General features: G+C 39.2%; 2 protein-coding genes across 3 annotated transcripts in view; one reads left to right on the top strand and one right to left on the bottom strand.

Moving 5' to 3' along the window:
• Positions 1-18,763, bottom strand: part of Hwt (SH2 domain-containing adapter heavyweight) — a 272,150-nt gene that overhangs the window by 218,953 nt on the left and 34,434 nt on the right. The window lies entirely within an intron of this gene.
• Positions 545-3,047, top strand: LOC143355900 (chymotrypsin-2-like). Of its 2 annotated transcripts, XM_076791082.1 has the most exons (8): positions 545-619; positions 865-926; positions 1,037-1,131; positions 1,237-1,378; positions 1,536-1,649; positions 1,756-1,905; positions 2,303-2,451; positions 3,018-3,047. In XM_076791082.1, the coding sequence occupies exons 1-7, from the start codon at positions 571-573 to the stop codon at positions 2,444-2,446; spliced, it is 756 nt and encodes a 251-aa protein (XP_076647197.1). In that variant the 5' UTR covers positions 545-570; the 3' UTR covers positions 2,447-2,451; positions 3,018-3,047. The 2 variants fall into 2 exon arrangements, with proteins under 2 accessions (XP_076647197.1, XP_076647196.1); XM_076791081.1 differs by lacking the exon at positions 3,018-3,047 and having other exon boundaries at positions 2,303-2,489.

The raw sequence follows: 18,763 nt of genomic DNA, 5'->3' as shown, positions 1-18,763 counted from the left end.
CCTTGTTCCTGCGAGTTCGAAGTAAAGTAATGCATACCTATACGTATGAAATTAAACGTTCTCTTGAATTTCATACGTCCGCGTTTTAATAATCGCGAAAGATTCGAGAACATTTTAATTTAAAAATCAACAAACACTGTAATAACGGCGCTAACTGGAGGGGGACAGTGGGGACGGTCTTGTCTTAATTGAGACAAAAATGCCCATCCCTGCTGTAAGGAATCAACTTTGGAAAAAAAGAACATTAAAAAATTACTCAAAAAACGTAGCAACAAGTTTGATGAAAAGGTAATTTTACAGCAAAATTTTGACGACTACGTAAAATTCAAGGACTTCTGTTTGTTAATCTGTTTCTAATCAAAAGAATTATTGACATCTATTCAAGCGAAATTAGAGTTCCCCAAAAATTGTATTTTCGTAATATTGTGATATATCTTATCTTAATGAAATCCAGACACGAGCACAATGTATATTAACTTATCTAATCTTAAAAAATTTCTATCGGTCTAAGTATATAAATGCGCCGATTTAATCTCACCGGTAATACCGTGAAGCATTTGCACAGACAAGATGATGCCGCTTATTTTCTTCCTACCACTAATTTTCGCCGTGGCTAATTGTAAGTTTATCTGTTAAATAATCATTCAATTCGACAATCATTGGAAGTCTGTGTCCAACAACTGTCATTGTTCTGGAAAACAACCCACATTTCCTATCTCGAAAAAATGGTCCAGAAACTATTTTTTATTTCATCTGTGTTATCACGTTACTAAAAAATTGGTATTCCCTGGTGTAGCCAGAAATGTTGACTATCTGTCAGTTGATAAACGAGAGAGAGACTTCAAATTATGGTAACTGTTACAGGTGAGCTTGAGCCACGGATCATAAATGGAACAGTGGCGAAACCGGGACAAATTCCTTATCAAGTGAGTCTGATAGAAAAAGTGGTCACGATAAAATGTTCTATTTGCTAATCGACAAGATGTTGCTATGATATCACCGTGGCTTCAGAAATTAATAGTAAAATTCTTCTTAGGTTTCCCTTCAAGCCCTACCCACGTCGAGACATTTTTGCGGTGGATCGATTTTGAACGCGGACTACGTTATTACAGCCGCTCACTGTGTAGTCGGGCAAGTGGAACGAACAACATTAACATGTTTTAAGCTCGAAATAACTTTCATAGAAATTCCATTAATTTTACCGGGTCTCTGAATAACGTTTAATATCGTTTACAGTAAATCGCCCGCGGACATAGCAATTGTTGCTGGCACAGTCGATCTGACGCGGCCATATTCGATACATTCTGCCGAGAACATCTATTATCATGACAAGTACAACGCCTCGGATTCGTGGGTGAACGACATCGCTTTAATCAAGGTACTTCATGCGTCATAGTGCGGAGGCTTATGCAAAATGAAAATTGTCCTACATCAATTCAAGAAATAATTTAAAGACGATATCGATTCCGGCTTTAATAATTAGGTGTTACGCAATATTCAGTTACCGTGATTAACGATGTGAATTTTTTATGAAGGTGAAACCACGTTTCGTGAAATCCGCTCTAATATCTTTCGTTCCCCTGCCGACCCCCTCAGAAGTCATTAAAGCTAATGACGAAGGCATAGTCTCTGGATTCGGCAGACTCGCGGTAAGTATCCCAATGAAATTCGGTCCGGATTAAAGAACAGCCATTGGTAATTAGCTTGCGTCATAATCATCCGAATTTTAACATGGCAAAATTGATGATACCACAGTACGACGGTGATAGGACGAACCTTCTTCACTGGGTCAACATCACAGTCGCCAGCCACGAGTACTGCAGAGACACTTACAAAGACTCCCAGAATATTTACACCACGCATCTGTGTGCGTACGATCCAACAGCTATTAGGGGACATTGCAAGGTCAGTTTTCCCGTTACAATGTCACCGTCAATTTTACAGTAAAGTTTATGGTCTTAAAATACTTTGGTGAAAGTGTTAACGAATGATTGTCATCTTGTACTAAAATTTGTAATAATTCGGTCATCCACTGCATATAGTACAACTGAAATTCCTTAAATTGTCACGCCGTCTTCCCTAAACTCTTAAAGCTCATTATCTAATGATCTCAAACGCGTGCATTGTTGCCAAAATATTAAACAGTATTTTTATAAACGCATTTTTTCGTCCCGCATTGGATATTTTTGAATTTCACAATTTGCAATTGTGGCTTTGCGAGTGTAAAACAAATTATTAATATATAAATTCTTCTTTAGAAAATATAATATTTATTGATCCACTTTCTTGTATGTATGTCTAGGGAGACTCTGGTGGTCCTCTGATGGTACACGGAAAGCTTGCCGGACTTGTATCCTGGTCGTACCACTGTGCCGACACAGTGTATCCATCAGTATACACGCGCGTCGCATCGTACATCGATTGGATTAAAAAATATGCGGTCTGACTTCCGTAAGTCTCAGTCAAAATAATGATCCTGATGTGACAAATTAATCTCAAATTTATTTCCACCTTCCTTCCAGTTTTTTTTTTTCGATTCTTCAAGTACACGATACTTTGAACAAAATTGTGAGACTGGTCGTAAAATGCGAAACGGTTGACCCGAAACGATGAACAACTTTATTTTCCGTTTGCTTCTATTTCTGGTACAAATAAAAAGATACACCGTGCGGTCGAAAATGTCGGCCAATTAAACTATGCGGTTGGATATCAAACACTAGCTCGTACAAAGCTTCGGAACGATTCGATGAAGCTGCCCATCCGAATACTTCCGCGCGAATAGTTTCTGGTAGCAGCGCCGCATGCACGTTCGGTCGAAGGATTAATAAAAATTTGGAAACGCGTCCTGCAATCTAATGAAACCTTCGGGCGATTACAAAATCGCTGTTCTGGTAGGAACTGTCTTAAAATATTCGTAATTGAAGGGAAGGGAAACCCCCTTTTATAAAAGAAACCTCCATGACCTTGAAAACTTGAAAAAATAACCTTAAACAAAATCTTTTTATGTTTCCTTACAGAGAAAAAAAAAGACAAATTCGGCGCTATATCATAACGTATTTACAGCAAGATTTCAAAATTCAAAATTCTCAAATTTTATGTGCTTCGGACGATCCGATCATCGCCAAATTTTTTCCCGATCATTTTCCCAACAAGTGTTTCAATTCTGGGGGGTGAGACTAAAAAACTCTTGCAAAATAATTTTCGCCAAGTATAACTAAGGTCCACTCCAGTCGTCATTGAAGATTCAAGTTGAAATTAAACCTGAATGTACACAAGACAGGCTAGTAAATAAAATGTTCGGAAAGGTAGTAACGTCAGCGAAGGTAAAGAACTTATCATAATTATGTATGGAAAATTCTACATGAAAATCCACTGTAGAGGCAACGTACCTCTTCGTGTATAATTCTACGAGAATTCATACGCTGCTACAGAGATTGCATTTCCCAGTATATGATCACTGCGTATCTTCGTACGAATTTAAATTTTTCTAAAAGGATTCAAAGAACCGTGGAAAATATTTATTTTGCTTAACTTGTTTGAAGGAATCAACGGAGGTTGTACCGCATTTGGCACGCTGCGTTATCATAAGAAGTCATCCGCTTAAATAAATTTGTGTTTGTTCACTTTGCTGTTCACAAAGAAATGCGAATGCAAGGCGAATGAAAATTTGCTTGGAAATGCCCTCCCTGATTCTGCTGAAATGTGAAATTCCACGGGCACCGGTTACTGTCATTGCAGGCTTGATTAAGTAGTATTACAAATATGGTATAAAACGATCATGGTACTAATTCTCGGAACGTCCGTAATCCACTAACATTTCAACTCGAAATTCGCACAAGAAAAATTTCGCAAAAGAAAGTAAGATTTCTGAATCCTCCCTGCATAATACGAACATGTCGGAGGATATCGCGGCACGAGGAGCGTATTCCTCTTCTTTACGGCAGTTCAAAGACTATAATAAAATCGCAGGCCACCCGCGCTTCTATTTTCCGGACTCTTGCTCCTGCAGGGAGCTTAAATCAAACGCTCGCCGTCGATGAAGCCGCCGACACTGGCTATTCGAATTTCAGATTACGAAACCATAAAATTACGTTCGATGTTGCGAACACGTCAGCCTGAGAAGCGACGAAAAGAGTTCATAAATTGTGTCCATAAAATCGGATAATGGTTGATACACAAGGCTAGTCAAAATTCCCGAGGAAGGAACAGCGAATATTTTAACTATGGTTTTCTGTCATTAAAGAACGAATTTTCTTAAATTTATATTTGCATTAAAAAGTACATTTCCGGTGCCATTAAAATATGTGTGTAAGCTTATAACCAGTAAACGGAATATGTTCATGCAAAATAAAAATTATCTGCATCATTTGGAAAAAGCAGAAATTAAATACAGATTTATTTCATCTCCAAAACAATGTTCTCACAATCTTCTGTTTTATATTAACGACCAGTAATGGTAAAATCAAAACTTGGTTGCACTCGAATGTTCGCATTATACAGGCCGGTTCTAAACTTCAAACATTCTTTCCTTTCTGATCCCTCGTTCCTTATTCAACGAGTATAATTCGGTTTCGCAGTCGAGAATCCATTTAATTTGCTTAGTTATAAATGAGTTTCCCAGGGACGTTCCAGTAATTTTCCCTTCCCCGTAGAGTGTTTTAATGACATCGTAAAATGAGAATACCCGGTTCCTCCATCTTTACGTTACCATAAAACTCCTTCGGGCTTGGTCCTGCTAACTTTTTGAGTCGGCTACGTAAAGAGACTGCCAATTGAGAGGTTCGTGACACAGATAAACCATTTCGCAAGGCTATTTAAGTATCAAGTGAGCATCAGGCCGTACTAACTTCGCTGGACATCCAATTACTATCGTGAAAAGAGTTTCAAATTACTTTGTGCATATTCAAGGAGCTGCACAATCGGTGAAAGCGACCAGCAATTATGCGACTTTTCCATTCTTATTTTCTGTAGCCTGTCGTACGAAAATCAGAATTAAAAGGAATTCATTTCACGAATAAGTTAAATGTCAAATAACTACTGTATCAATTCTAATAATAATTACGTGGTGTTTAGAACTCGCAGGAGCCCGAGGGTTAATATAAAACCTCCACAGAAGGAAATTTAACGGAATTTACTTGTAGGTATTTATGTAATTAACAAAGTTTGAACACTGCAACTTGCAATTTAACTGAATTGTAATATTTTCATTTCAGTGTAAGAAGAAACGAGGAAATTTTCAATTCCTGCCTCATATTTTGCGGAATATTTCCTCGCCGGCGAACGATGAGTTAGCGAAACAAACTTCCTCGACATAGTAATTAAGAAAGTTCCGCAACACAGTAATTCAAAATACGAAGCACGCGATACCATTCATAACAATTCGACCGACAGAGATTTTACACTTTATCTTGGCTTTGGAAGTTACATACAAATGTCCCACGTTCTTTTTAACTTGAATAACATTTAATCTGTGTATTTAACGCTGTTTTGATCTTCATCTCACACGGTATTGTAGGCGAAAGGGTTCATGTTCACCACTTGTATAAAAGTTATTTACGCAAAAGAGCGTATAAAAATGCACGGGGAAAAAAATGTTCAAGCACCATTTTGGGAAAGCGTGCGACAGCATTGCACTTGCAAGTGCAGCGACGTATCTCCATTGACCGTTCGAGGTCGTTCGAATAATTATGCGCGTTTATTTACGAAGAGTAGACGGGAAAGAAGGAGGAGGAAAAGCGGAAGAACGGCAGCACGCAACAGGCAACCGTCTGCGGTGAGATCCACTGTTTTTCTCGGGCAAATTCGAGGCAATTTGGTCTTAACGCAACCCGATGTTAATCCTAAGATAAGCAATCTCGCGATTTCTCACGGTTAGCCGTGTTCCGGGCTGCGGTTGCCGCGGGAGAATACCCTCCAGAGTACCATGCGTAATTGTTAACTCATAGCACGCAGAGGAGACTCGCTTCTCCTCGTATTTATAAACTCCGCTTAACTGTGTGTGTCCCCCCCCCCCCCCCCTCCGCGGACGCGGGCCATTCAGTTTTTCAAACAGAAACTTCTGCGACACGCGGAAAAGTAGGCGAAATGGGAGAAAAGTTGGTACAACGCCGTTGGCGAAACCTTTTTAATAGGGCAGCATCTGTTTCCAGAATTATTCACACGCGAGTCTGGAAAACCGTTTCGTTGGCGGCGCAGGAAACGACACGATAGTTGTCACGACGTTAAAAAAAAAATTAACCCTTAACCTTTTGAGGAACCGGCATATTTCCATTGGAAACTTGAATTTTCTTTGCGGAAAGTTGTATATGTATATATTCTGAGATTTCAAGGTGACCTCTGTTTTATTTATTTATTACTGCTTTAAACCAAGCGGTTTCTCTGTTTTTATGTGGAACTGTATGTTTTTATTTAGGTAAGCGTAGTGTAACTTACAGACGAGTTCACTGATCTATAACGCTTTCGTCGTCCAAGGTCATTCAAGGTCATGTAGTGCCGTTCAAAATTTAGCTTAGCTACTCGAAAGCACGTCCACCTGGAGAAGATCACCACCATAAGATGTCTACCCCGAAACAGAGTAAGTTCTATTTGAAATATTTTTTACAATGAATAAACAAATAATTGCTGTGAAACTTCAAATGGAATATCCTGTATATGCGTACATATTGTATATGCATTCATTATAAGATACAGGAGCTACATTATTATTTCTGTTTTTAATTATTTTAATGAGTCGAAAATAATATATCATTTTTAAATTCTTGAAATATCTTCATTGTTTTCGTCATGAGCGCATAAAATCTGCAGTCTCATCGTAATAATTTAGACTCAAACGTAGGACGAAGAAAGTATTAGTTAGTAATACATACACGGTCTTTTGATGTAGGAGAGATTAACCAGTACAAGGAAGAGCAGCTCGTTCAAAAAAACCTTTAATCAGCAATCAATCCGAACCCTTTCATCGCGGCTCGAATCGCTGAACATTTGGAATGTAAAAGTACGCACACACACACACACACACATACACATGTCCCCCTGCAGCGGGTTTCCCAAAGCTTCGAAAGTCTTCGAAAGTATATGAAGTTCCGAAGGGGTTCGAGCTCAATACCTTGACAGTTTTCTGTCGATTTATGAGAGACCATTCGTGCGCACACTCGTACACACGTTCGGACTTACACATCAAAGGATTTTTCATATATCGTCGCAATAAGGAAAACTATCCCTTTCGCTGAACTCCTGTCAAAAGCGTGTTTTCCTTTATCGCGACGGGCAGCGGTACACTAGGCGTTCGAAACAATCGCATGAGCACGCAAACTGCGTGTTTGACAAATGGGACTGTATGAACGAATTTTATTCGATTAGGGTCGGGAGAATGTGCGGGGACAATGGAGTCAGTACAAACTGCAGTCAGTAAAGTGGTGTTCGAGTCAGTGGAGGGCGAATGGATTCGGTAGTAGAATAGATTTCCGGCAGAGGAGAGATGCCATTTAAATGCAGAAACATTATTTACATCGAGACCAAAAATACAATAAAATAACCGCAGCAGTTGTGTAATGTGAACACATGTCGAAACATAATACACCTGTTACAGCAACGCAATTAAAAATCAGAATTTTCCGTATTTTTTTACTACACACACTTGTACAATATCAGAATAAAACATTTCAATATTTTACAATAATTTTTCAATAATGTGTTCATTCAGAAAAGTTTTGTATGAAAAGATTCACAATTATACTTTGAAATTTTCGTTTATTATTGGCAATAATAGTTCCTAAGGTATTCCGTATATTTTAACATCAAGTTCAAGAGTCTCACCAGATCTATATAAACAGTACAAAAAGTTTTTGTCAGTAGCGTGTCATGCTAAAAGCATACCAAAATTTTCGCGTCAATTGAGTAATGCTTCCAGTCAGGGTACACATCTCACGCAATAATAGAAGGTACACGATTATTTCCCAGCCATTCGATCGTTGACATAACGTCGCAACGGCCAAGTGAAAGTTGGACAAAGTGTTGGCAAGCAATTGACCATTAGTATTACCTTGGAGGGTTCACTGATGGGATGACCAACCGATCGATACGCTGGGACAGATGCGGAAGTGCATCGGCCCTGATGTTGGCGTAGGTCCAACCACTTCGGAGCTCTTACAGATACTGACGACGATGCAAAGATTTTTCTGCGAAACAGGTCAATTTCTAAATACCGGAAATCGATTAACGGAAGTTCCGAAGGCCATGTCCTACCAACATGTTCGATTTAATCCATACGTTTAAAAATTGCATAATATTCTTAAAATTCAGCCAAATCAGTCGAGATTTTTTGACACGTTAGGGGAGCTAGTTTACTGAATAACGAGCAATCAAAACTTTGAAACAATTAACAGCTATTGATCGGAATTGCGAAGAAAGGAATAAAACTCAGTCCTTTTAACTTTGTTTATCCGCAATTACACAAAAATATATAATCATACAAGAAATATCTCCTCCCATTTCAAATATTTACACACCTTTGACGTTTAAAATAGCTCATTATTAATTCTCTCCAAAAGTACAAAGAATCAATCACAATTTGATAAATAAAAATAAAAAATTGCCAGCAATTTTTTCACTGTTTTAGACTTTCAAAAAATGTGAAAAAATTTTGGAATACTTATTGAAGTCCCTATGTTAATATATGTATGGAAGCATTGGTGGGAGAAAGAAATTGAACAACGAAATTTCGCTCCGGACAGAAACTGCTCTTTCATTGGCATATTTAAGTGCACAAATATATCCGCAATCCAGTTCCACAAAGAACATTATCCATCATTCTCGTAATACGCGCAAGTTCTTCCAACTTTCCTAGTTCGTCCCCCTTCGAAAACCATAATTCCCCGTTGCGCTAACAGCAAGCTCTACAGACTACGAGACGACTCGGTTACTTCTGACTCATTACGACTCAACACATGTAGCAGAACAACGGGGGGCTGTACACGCAACAACGGGCGACAACGTAAAGTTCCCGGAGCCCGTACAAACGTTCCCTCGACTGCTCAAACATTTTTGTCGTGATTCTTTTTTTTTTCCTTCCCCCACAAGAGCGTCCTGCACATTCGAGATTTCCATCACGGAAACGAGGCTTGACGTTGCACCGTGTAGTACAAGCTCACCGTTTCGGATTGTTCACGAGGTCCTGCGGCCCGCGAAACTTTCGAAAGCCCGAAGCTACTTTCCGGACTTAGGGTAGCGACGCGCGGCCCGCCCGAAAGTGGCGAAGGATGTTTTGTGTTTTATGCGTCCAGCGCGCGGCTACGACTTTCCCAAGAATTTTATAGCGGCCGAAAGATATTGGAGAAGTTCGCCGGAACGTTTCCGTTCTGTAAATTCGATAATTCGAGGCGAACGAACGGGAAATTCGTCCGGGAAACTGTCGGAGAAAAAAAGCTCCCGAAATCAGGTGTTCCATATTACCGCGGTTTCATGTTCCGAAGTGAAATTGTTCATTTCGATCCCTGGCTTTCGTACAGAAACGTTTTAGAGCTGGTTAATTGTGTATCGAAATTCCACCTCGTTTCATGTTACTGTTTCATACTATTTACAGTGGCCGGAATTAATATTCGGACACTATAGTACCCGAACTTTGTTAAAATTGAACTGAACGACTTGAGCTCTTTTAAGGAGTTAGAAAGATTTGCTTACTGGACGAAACAGATTTTCTAAAAATTACAATTTGTCGGAATCGCGATGAAAATAGTAATAGCTGTGTTTTACAATTTTTTTTTATCTGGGCGTATATTTTAAATGTAAATTTAATTTGTCATACTAGAAATAAACCTTGTTAGTCACAGTTACACGAAGTCATAAGTTATAAACAGATCGTGGACCTTTATGCAAAATAAAAATTGTCTCTGTCATTTGCAGGAAACAGCGAAAAGAGCTAAATAAGAGCTGGAGCTAAATAAACATTTATTTCTTCCATTAAATATTTTTATATCCTTAAGTACTTTGAATCGTTTCACTGTTTTAAGTTTCACTTACTCGTTTTTGTCATAAATGCATAAAATCCGCAGTTCCAATTACATTTTTAAACTTGGACAATCGAAATTATCTATGTTATAGTTTAATAAATTCCAATTGAAGTTCGTCTTTTTTTTTTTAATTTGGGAAAAGCGAACGGGAAAGTTCGCGCCGATGGGCCGCCGCGAGGTTTTCCTTGCCCGGAAACGAAATCGGCGCGGGAAAACGCCGGAGAAAGCATGGGTACGTTCAAGGACGATTCATTGGTTGGCTTGCACCATAAGAGAACCGGTGGCCACGCCATTATCGACACGTATGAGGGTTTCGAAGTACCTGGATCACCGCCAATTCCGGGCGGAAACGCGGCGAGCGTATTGTCCTCCGCGATTTCTCATTCTATCGCGCGGATTCAATCCGATCCATTACACACGGCCATCGCGGAAATTGTCCAGCACGTACTGTGTCCAGCTTAATTCGTCATGTTCCAATTAACCCGGGATTTTCTATTAGACGTAGAAATTAAGCGCTTAACTCTGTACATCCCGAGCGAAACTCGGCCAAAGCGTCGAGCGTCGAACAATTTTGTCACGCATTATTTAACACTTTAACGTCCTTTTGTGCGTTGATGTGTTGTAACTCTGGTGACCAGAAAGAAAACTTCGACATTTACGCTTTTATTTAAATTGTAAATATAGGGATTACTTTATAACATTTGATTCAACGCATTCGAGTGAACAGAAATAAACCACTATTTTTGTTGTACAATTTATTAAGAAATTCGTAGCAGCGAATAATACATGTTAGAAATAGTTACGCAAGAGATCTTCCGATGTTTCATCCATTTTTGCGACATTTCGATTGGTAAGCAGGTCGACCGGCGACACCATCAGACAGAAATTATTTTACTCTTAATCACTCTCTCTAATTGTCGTTTACGCATCGCTCATACTGTTCCCACACGCATTCTTATCGCACGCCATTTAATTATCACTTACGCGTCACGTGTTACATCGGTCCCTACCTTACCGACCCGTCGCCGCTAAAGTTTCAATTGGCAATCATTCTTACGGCGATCAACATAGGAAAATATTGGATAGCGTACAGTTGGAATGGAATAATATTTTTCGCGGAGATGAAATATTCTCATTTAAACTCCAGCTTAATAGATGTCGGATCATTTCGATTTTCCAGCAGCAGCTCGGAGTTCCGAAGAAGTAAGACGAAGTCGTATCTTTGTTCGATCTCCGTAAAGGAAACCTGTAACTCAACAATGGAAAGTTCTGAATTTAAGAAAGTTATTGGAAACATTCAATAACAGCGAAGTTTCTCCGAACGAAGGGTCTAACAATTCCTGAAGCCACGTAGACCTGGATTTATAAGATTCGGAGAGATGAGAACGCTTAAAACGTTTTTTAGCAACAGAAATAATTTTGACGGAACAAGTCTATTTGTTGTTACTTCCAGCGGCATAGAAACGGCTTATGGTTACTAGACGCTAGAAATAATATATTTGTTTCTCAAAGTTTTCCGATAGATCTGCCACAGACTTACGACTATGCGATATATTATTTATTATTCATTTTAACTTTTGTTTTTAGGAACAAAAGAGAGTAAACAAGTATAAAGCGTGCTCCAATTGCGTTATACTTAACACGAAAAGATTAATCTGCAATGGCTGCTGCTAGACTAATACTCGCCACAAATGCGAACAAAAAATCTGAAAACGGTAAACTGAGCAAAAATGTATCGACGAGATTGTGTTACGAGAAAATGTCGACATCATATGATTACTCTATCAAATTGTTCGGAAGTGAAACAATGATACGCTGGATACACGAAAAATCAACGTACACAGTTCGATGCAATAATTATGAAAACTAAATGTTTGAAATAAATCGTTTCGAAGCGCTCCGTATTTTTCACTTCAGCAGAACAAACGAGTCGTTGTCATGCGTCCCCGAGTCAATAAATAATTCCGCGGGAACTGCAACGGCAACGTGGCGGGGGAAAAAAAAAGCCGTCGATGTGTTTCAGTTTGAACTGGCAGTCGAAAGTGTCGTCGCGTTTCCCATGAAATTTTTACACACGGCGTTTAATACAAATGTCTCATATTGCGTTGAGCCGCGCTTAATGGACTCCATGCTGCTACGCGTTTCCGACCGACGGCGACGACGACTGCGAAACAAAAACCAGCGTCCCGCGGTTTTCGAAACCGGCGAAACTTTCGCCGACACGTGTCCCCGATCCGTCGGCAAATGCCGGGCAAAAATGGTTCGCGTTTATTTACGCGAGAGTTTGCAAATGCGCGTTAATTGTTTCCAATTTTCGCGGGTTCGGGGGAAACGGAGCATTTGATTTCGAAGAGACCTCACCATTGTATAGGGTGTTCAAAAGAGACCATTCAATATTTATATGACATTTAATGTAACGTACAACAAATGTAGAATGTATAAATTGTAACGAGGGTTCATTAACCTCTTAACAATTATTTTGTAAAAGTGTGTATTATATTATATTATAATACCTGAGTATCCTCGGGCTCTTAAATTAAGAGGTTAAAGAACTCGGTATTTTATAAATGTCTTTGATGTAAAGTTTTTACAAATAAAAATAAAATTCAATAACCATTTTTACGTATAAATCCCACCGTTAAGAAGAAGAGAAAGACCCACCGTTAACATTTCACCTTGAGTGATAAGAGAGGGATTGAAAATTTGCAGGGAAGATAGCAAACTGTCCTTGATAATGGTGGAGATTATATAATAAATTAAGAAATAGAAACTTGAATTTACTAGAAAGTTTGTTTTAGATTTCAAAATAATTGATTACTTATGGGTCCCCCTAATATTTGCAATTTGATTATCGATGTGAATCGGCTGCGAGTCGGGTCTAATCGAGACAGAGCAGCGCACCGGTTCAAATTCGATAGCTATCCTGATACATTTATGGGATTCAGCGTGGCGCGGCAACGAATCGAACGCGATTCGTCCTTTTGATTCGGTTCTTGTGTTTGGCCAAGCATGGTCGAAATCCATCGTCGGACAGGCGTCCAGAACGATTTGCACAATCGGTTAACCACTTCCGAATATACATTCGTGACAGCTCTTTGGACAAAACCCAGATACTGGCCGTCCGCGTATTTATCATGCTATGTGCCTGGAGATTGAATCCGTAATGGCGTCGCGAATTCGGTCGTGCCTCGTCGGTTTGCAGATCCCGCCGGCATCAAGCGGAAAATAGAAGTCCCTGTCATGTCTCCGGGAACAGGCGCGAGATCGGAGATGGACAGTTTCATCGCGCCGGCAAAGAGTTTCGAACGACAGAGGCCATAAGCCTGAGTCTGCGCGAGTCTTTGTGCGTTTGTGTTCAACCTGTTACGTACGACACGTCCGATTTTTAACGGGCACTTTAAACCACGGCAGCTCGCTTTTAGAAAGATATTTTCGTTCAATGTGTCGTTCAGATAGAAAATTCCAAGTGTAATTTTTTCGTCTTGCAAAATTACGCTGATAATTACGGGGTTGACGACGCTAAAAATTGAAATTCTCGCGATCACGTTGTGACATTGCGTTTTAAATAGAAATTTTCTCCGAATAAATTACGCTAACGCGTTCTCCGCTAAGCTGTTCGCGAGGAGCTGTCATTTCCAGGCATCGTGGACCGGATACGATGCACGTTATAGAGTTTGATTACTATAACAAAAAACTAAATATCTTCTCGCACGATAATTGTTTTCCTGCAATTTATCGTGAATCAATCTTGTTAGCAAAGAGATGTCTATCCATGCAGCACGCTTATCTCACGTTTCAACCCAGACGTTCAAATTGGGAAAACCTCAATCCGAGGATTAAATTTGAAATGAGAAAGATAGTATCTCTTCGTATTATCTGATTTTGAAAAATTAATATTGTGACAACTGCACAGATCGGATTGTCGTTTCAGTCGTATCAAATTTTATAATCAAGTTTCGAGAAAATGGAGCTCAACAAAATTTCAATTCTATTTTGTATAATTGTGATATCAAATGCACGAGATCCGCAATTCTGTAAATCCACAAAAACCGCATGCGTTGAACGTTCTACTGAACTCTCAGTGAACTCGAAACGAGTTTTCCAAAGTTTTACAGTTCCACGGCAAAGCTGTAAAAATCTGAAGATCGGACTGAAATCAGTTTGTTAATTGCAAACACAAACCTCTTGACAAGGGGAAAAGGTTGGCACGGGAGAGATCTTTTTTTGGTGCTTGTAAAACGAATAATTGGATTACGAGTTCGGCGGGGGTAAATATCATTTAGAGAAGTTGCATCAAAGAGCCGAGGCGGAACGATATTTACGCCGGTTAAACTTTGCTAACGAGACGCGGGTGTAATGAAAAAAAGACGCGGTCTTTGTTGCATGCAACCGGGCTTGTATTATCTACCGCGAACGGCCGCACGATTGCGTACTGCATGCCAAGCAATAACGGTTTCACTGTAGAAATATCTATGTCGTTTAGGATCCTGACAAACGACCGACTTTGCGTTGCCTCCGCCCGTTTCCTTGGAATAAGCAACGAACGAGTGAAATACGCAACAGGCGCTTTTCGCGAATAATGACGAGGGATTTCGCAGCGGTGAAATCAGTTCATAATGAAGCTTTATGTCGGCTGTTCCGTCGTATTTAATACATCGGGTGTCTCGGTTAAAACAGATCACCTAACTATCTTCTCTTTATCTTCAAAAAATATTTCTATATATAAGATTGTGATTCTTTAAAGAATCAGCATGCACATATTATCATATTTAATCTCCGTGGTATTTTATTTACACTCTTCTTAACTCTAGAATAAAATAGATAAAAACAGCTTGTACTCGTCGAAGCCGACTTGGAAAAAATAAATTTTTGAAAAAGTTACTCGAACATTATTTTTAATCTATACGTTCGTTCGTAAAAGAGGAACAATGTACGAATTAAATGAACTTTTACTATTTTTTTTTTAAGTCCTGTATTAAAATGATCCTTCTAGGTTCGCTGAAAACCTGAAATTAGTCCAAGTTTAAAACAACCCGTTCGAACAATTACGCCAGTCACTGTGCTCGAGGATTGAACGCGCGTTGACAGAAGGAAAGCGTTGGGCAAAATAGATTTGTCCGGAAACGACAAAGCTTCTTTCGATATGAAATAAACTGTAGTCGGCCCTGTGCAATCCCGTTTCGTCGTATTACAACGTCCGGCGATCGTGACAATCAAATCGAAAGAACATAGAAAATCCTGTGTCCGATACGAGCTATCGATCCGTAAATACCCACGTCAAACGCTCGTAAATCGCGGCCTCGACCTTAATAACGCAAGAAGATTACTTTCGATATGTCCGTCATGTATACATATACGTGTATCGTACATGTGTAACTATACATCCCGCTGAACTCCCGATAAAAGACTTTCAATGAATTTTTGGTGTTACACGCGTCGTGTAACTAAATTTTTTCCGAGCTCGTCCGATCGTTATTTCGAGCTCGAAAGAGTCGAAGAACGGTCACCCGTGGATTCCACCTAATGATACAACATTATAGTTATACTACTGCTCGTGAAATATAATCACTAATTTTTTATTTCGAAATAAGAAAATCCCTGTCCCCTCTTCTTCTTCTTCATCCGAAATACGACGAAAGCCGGTCCCGAGTCATCGTCTTATATCGAGAGAAAACGAAATGTCGGCGTGGGTCGGAAATGACTCTGGCATAGGCTTAGAAGTCGCAGATGTCCGAGGGTTAATTGCAAGACACGGGAGCTACACATTTGTTGCTTTCTAAAAGTCATTTTAATAAATTGAAAGTAATACGACAGGACTTTTAAATTGTTTACGTGGCTCTCCTGTTCTGCATTCGATCTATTACGAGATTTGATTGATTATGGATCTTCAATTTTTATTTTATTTGATACATTATTTTGATTTTATGGAATTTTTTAGGTTGTTGACAGCGAAGGTGTTAATTTTTGAAATCACGAAAGATCAATAGGCGAATATTTTCGTTCAGTATTTATGACATTGATGTACGATCTAGCTGTGTAAAGAATATATTTTCAATGTTGAAATTGTTTTGACAAATCCTCGACGGGAAAGGTTTCGCAGCGAATGCAGAGTTGTATTGACTCAACGGTGACTGTTCAACGTGTACATTTATTTATGTCATGTCAACGAACAAATCGAGTTTTATGCGCTTTTCCTGCTGGAAAAAAATGCCAGTGCAAGCGTTAATCGAAGCGTGGAAGATGGAGAGTGTACTATGGAGTTCAGCTAAATAGAGAGCCGAGGCATAATTGACCTAACCTCGTGGGGCCTCACTAATTTACGGCCTTCTATTAAGGGGAAATACCTCACATTGCACCTCAATTAACTCGTTACACAAAACGCTATCATATTCGCTTTAAAAAGTTGTTCATCTTGGAATTTTTCCGAAACGAACTATTAATCTTGGTAGGTGTGCAAATCCGCTATAATTAAGGACAATGCAGTTAACGCGTAGTAAATCTCAAGAAGTCACCAAAAAAAAAAACACATTTTCATTTGCTTCGCCATAAATAATATGCAGGGTGTTTCATCTAACTCGAGCATCTAAAATATCTCGCTTGTTTTTTATAATAGAAAAAAATGTCAGAGGAAAACATTAGTTGGGGCAGAGGGGCAAATATATGGTGATAGGCAAAAAAATTTATTCAAGGTTATATTTTTTGAGATTTCAAGGTCATCGAAGTTTCTTTAAATGGAATGATATATATTTATTGTCGCTATATGATAGCCGAAGTCAAGACTGGAATATAACCTTGAACCTTGAAACCGTGAATATTTGCACCTCTAAACCAACTAATGTTTTCCTCTGCAATTTTTTTCTATCATAAAAAACAAGCGAGATATTTCAGATGCTCGAGTTAGGTGAAACACCCTGTATACCTCGGATTTACAAAATGGAGGAAAATTGAAGTTATTAACCTTTTCAATGAAATGATAAGCTGTAATGCGAAACTTGTGCTCTAACAATTAAAACCCCGAAATGTATGCTCAAAACCGTGAAAAAATAATTTTTAATCGAACCATTGCGCGTTGCTGCGAAAACCGGATAAGTGTAGATTTTGAAGATTATGTAATTCTTGCAATCAAGAATGCACGTACAATATAGGAGCATTGTGAAATTCCAACAAGCAGGATTTTCCTGGAAAATGGACTTGCCCGGCCCCTGCCGCCGAGGTCTTCGATTGGAACCATTTCCAGCCCGACGGTTGAACCATTCACGTCGCAGACATTTTTATAGTTTTACCGGGCCGCCGCGTTAAACCCGAATGTAAACGGACAGTTCACGCGATCAATCCAAATGCAATTATAAGGCCACCGACGCCAGATTTAGGAAGGATAATGCAGCCGGTTGAAAAAGGATAGGAGGTCAGGTGGTGCTGTAAGGATCAATACGCCATCCTCTCTCTCGAGAGAGGCTCACGTGTTGCTCCCGTTTCCGGTGGCACCCGGCGAACCGAGAAGGATCAATGTGCCCCTTTCTGCGATCGTTTCGCGATCACCACGCTGCGGCCGTTTATGCAAATTACACTGTCCCCACCAACATAACCGATGCTCAACGAATTATCACGCGAATTCGAGGCTTTGCTCAACCATGTTGCGTTATGGCAACGATTAGTTCGATATATTTTTTCTCATTAGTTCTTCTTCCATCTTGATTCTAGGGTATGCGAAAAACTAACTTAGTCTTAAAGGGTTATGTAGCTTTGAACGGTTGATAAATGGAAAATATACGACGATTTCTTCTGTATACGAAATTATGCTTCTGTAATAAAAACGAAATGTACATCTTGTTGCATGATAATTATGTAGTACTTGCTGGAAAATTGAGCTAAATATCTTGAACTGGAAGGACGCGGCAGCCATTTTCCCAAAGCAGTTAGTGCGAAACGCTGTTTGCGGAACCACATACATCTCCGTTGGCAAAACAGTGACGGATATGTATGTAATTCATTAAATAAATCATCGGTAAAGAATGCAATATGCAAACGCATTATATATGTATACGGAGTCAAGATAAAAATTTATAAAAGTAAGGTATTTGGCAATTTCACGATGCATCTAAATTTGTAACCCTCCTCTAATATTTTATAATATCTGTCGTTCATATAGGGCTCAGATATAAAACTGCCGTTAAAATAGCTTCAAGAATATATTAAATTCTCTTGCCTTTTCAGGTTGAGTTATTCTAGTTCTAGTTTGAGGTTAAAACCCGGCGACCGAGTACACTACCGGCCAAAAGTTTCGAATCGCTTGAAATTCTTCAAAAGAGGGAAATTTCGCAAGCTGAAACGTTCAGTGCAATCTTCTCTTGCTCTTTTGACTAATGTGTGTCACTGAATTTAAGTGAGACGTCTATTGAGACTATATTTCAACAAAAATTTTCAATTCTACATAAAATTTCCATTCAATCAAACTGTTATCTCGTTTTTCGAAATGGGTGTTTTCACATTATCCTGAATATTTATGAAACAAAATAACGTAGTTTTCTCAAAATTGCCTCTGCCACCCACAATTTTTTAAAATTATAAAAACGCTGCAACTTTTGATTTAAATTTTTCTGTGTATTCTATACTGTGTCCTAAATATTCACGATAACCGGATAAGCTATTAACGACAAACGTGAACCAATCAGAGCACGAATACAGCGGGCGGATTCCGGTTCGGCGACAGGTCCCGCTGAGTGTTGGGATTGGCCGAGCCGGAATCCGTCCGCTAT

Source organism: Halictus rubicundus, chromosome 7 (genome assembly GCF_050948215.1).
Source record: "Halictus rubicundus isolate RS-2024b chromosome 7, iyHalRubi1_principal, whole genome shotgun sequence".
In the NCBI taxonomy this organism is placed as follows: Eukaryota; Metazoa; Arthropoda; class Insecta; order Hymenoptera; family Halictidae; genus Halictus; species Halictus rubicundus.
This window is presented reverse-complemented; position numbering and strand designations above follow the sequence as displayed.

Bases quoted from the DNA above. Each gene is read 5' to 3' on its own strand.
- LOC143355900 (XM_076791082.1), top strand. From the start codon at position 571: ATGATGCCGCTTATTTTCTTCCTACCACTAATTTTCGCCGTGGCTAAT. The intron at 1,650-1,755 runs GTAAGTATCCCA...ATGATACCACAG, and splicing joins CTGGATTCGGCAGACTCGCG to TACGACGGTGATAGGACGAA. The intron at 1,906-2,302 runs GTCAGTTTTCCC...ATGTATGTCTAG, and splicing joins CTATTAGGGGACATTGCAAG to GGAGACTCTGGTGGTCCTCT.